Source organism: Mrakia frigida (assembly GCF_051309035.1).
Source record: "Mrakia frigida strain ATCC 22029 unplaced genomic scaffold BDY24scaffold_21, whole genome shotgun sequence".
NCBI classification, from domain to species: Eukaryota; Fungi; Basidiomycota; class Tremellomycetes; order Cystofilobasidiales; family Mrakiaceae; genus Mrakia; species Mrakia frigida.
The window spans coordinates 601583-602898 of record NW_027481260.1 but is presented as its reverse complement, the minus strand read 5'-3'; the positions used below and the strand labels follow the sequence as shown (position 1 = coordinate 602898).

General features: G+C 55.0%; 1 protein-coding gene across 1 annotated transcript; it reads right to left on the bottom strand.

Moving 5' to 3' along the window:
• Window positions 1-795: 795 nt before the first annotated feature.
• On the bottom strand, window positions 796-1310 carry BDY24DRAFT_416474 (uncharacterized protein; the record flags this gene model as incomplete). Its single annotated transcript, XM_076643585.1, has 2 exons — window positions 796-978; window positions 1257-1310. Coding segments are annotated over 2 exons (237 nt in total), but the record flags the coding sequence as incomplete, so codon positions are not given.
• Window positions 1311-1316: the final 6 nt, after the last annotated feature.

Here is a 1316-nt window from a genome sequence, read left to right as displayed (position 1 = left end):
GACGGAAGAGAAGAGATAGGGGCGAAGAGAAGAGATGGGCGAAGAGACACGCTCAGGTCAAAGACGACGACTAAAACGTTCCTGACCGCTTTGACCGCTGCATCGAAAGCTGCACGGATCCCTCGAACGACAGGATCTCGGCAGAGGTGGATGAGAGGTTGTTCAGGCAGGGGAGCAAGGGGTGCAGAGACGACGAGAAGGGAGGATGGACGAGAGAGAGAGAGAGAGAGAGAGAGAGAGAGAGAGAGAGAGAGAGAAAGAGAAAGAGAGTTGAGGGAGGAGGAGGAGAGGAGGGGAGAGAAGAATGAAACCAGAAGAAGGAGGAAACAGAGAGACGAGAGGGAAGTGAAGTGACGTCGAGCGTCCGCTCTGCCTTCTCGATACCGATTCCGCTTGATTCGGCCTCACAGAATCCAAAGTTTCGTAGAGACTGCATCTTTCCGAAAACGACGGATGCTGGAGGGGAGGAAGACGAGGGAAGGAGGCATCGAAAGACGGGACGAGCGAGGGGGAGGGAGGGGGGAGGAAGGAAAGACGTGAGATGAAGCGTTCGACCTCGTCCCCTACTCCCAAGATGTGGGTTGAGAAAGAGAGGAGGATGGAAGAAAGACGAGATGGAGGAGAGAGGAGAGGAACAGAAAAACGAAGAGGGGGAGGGGGAAGAAGGGGGGAACTCACTCAATCATGCTCGAGCTCACCACCTCGCTCCCTTCCCTCTCCAAACAGCCAATCCCGTCGCATCCATCCATCCATCCCGACCATTCCATTCCATTCCCAGGTTCCAACCAGACCAAATCATCCAGGAAAGGCTTGTATATGGACGCGAACGAGCCTTTGAGCGCTGTCGAAGGCGAGGAGAGGAGGAGTTGATGGAGCGAGGTGGAGAGAGGGAGGAGCGACCGTACGATGACAGTGCAACAGAGAAAGTTCTCGTAGGGATGGGAGGATGAGGATGTTGTTGAGTGGAGTAGGGTTGAGCTGTTGAGAAGAACAAGAGAGCGTAGGGAAGTTGGCTTCGATGCTCTTTCCTTCCTTCCGAGCTCAACTCGTTCCTTCTTCAGCTCATCCCTCCTTCTTCAGCTTGGTCCATCCACTCACCGGAGGTTCTATCTGCTGCGCAAACCGTGCTTTGCTGTGACTGGTGCAAGAGGTGGGGGAGGGAAGGAAGGGAAGATGATGGCCGTGTGGTGGCGATGGCAGGGAGCGTTCTCTCCGAGGCGGGGTCTCCGCCTCTCCCTCTCCCCTTCCAAACGAACGAGGGATCGGACGAACGAGCTTGAAAGGGTAGAAAGTAGTTTGGTAGGTTGACTACTATT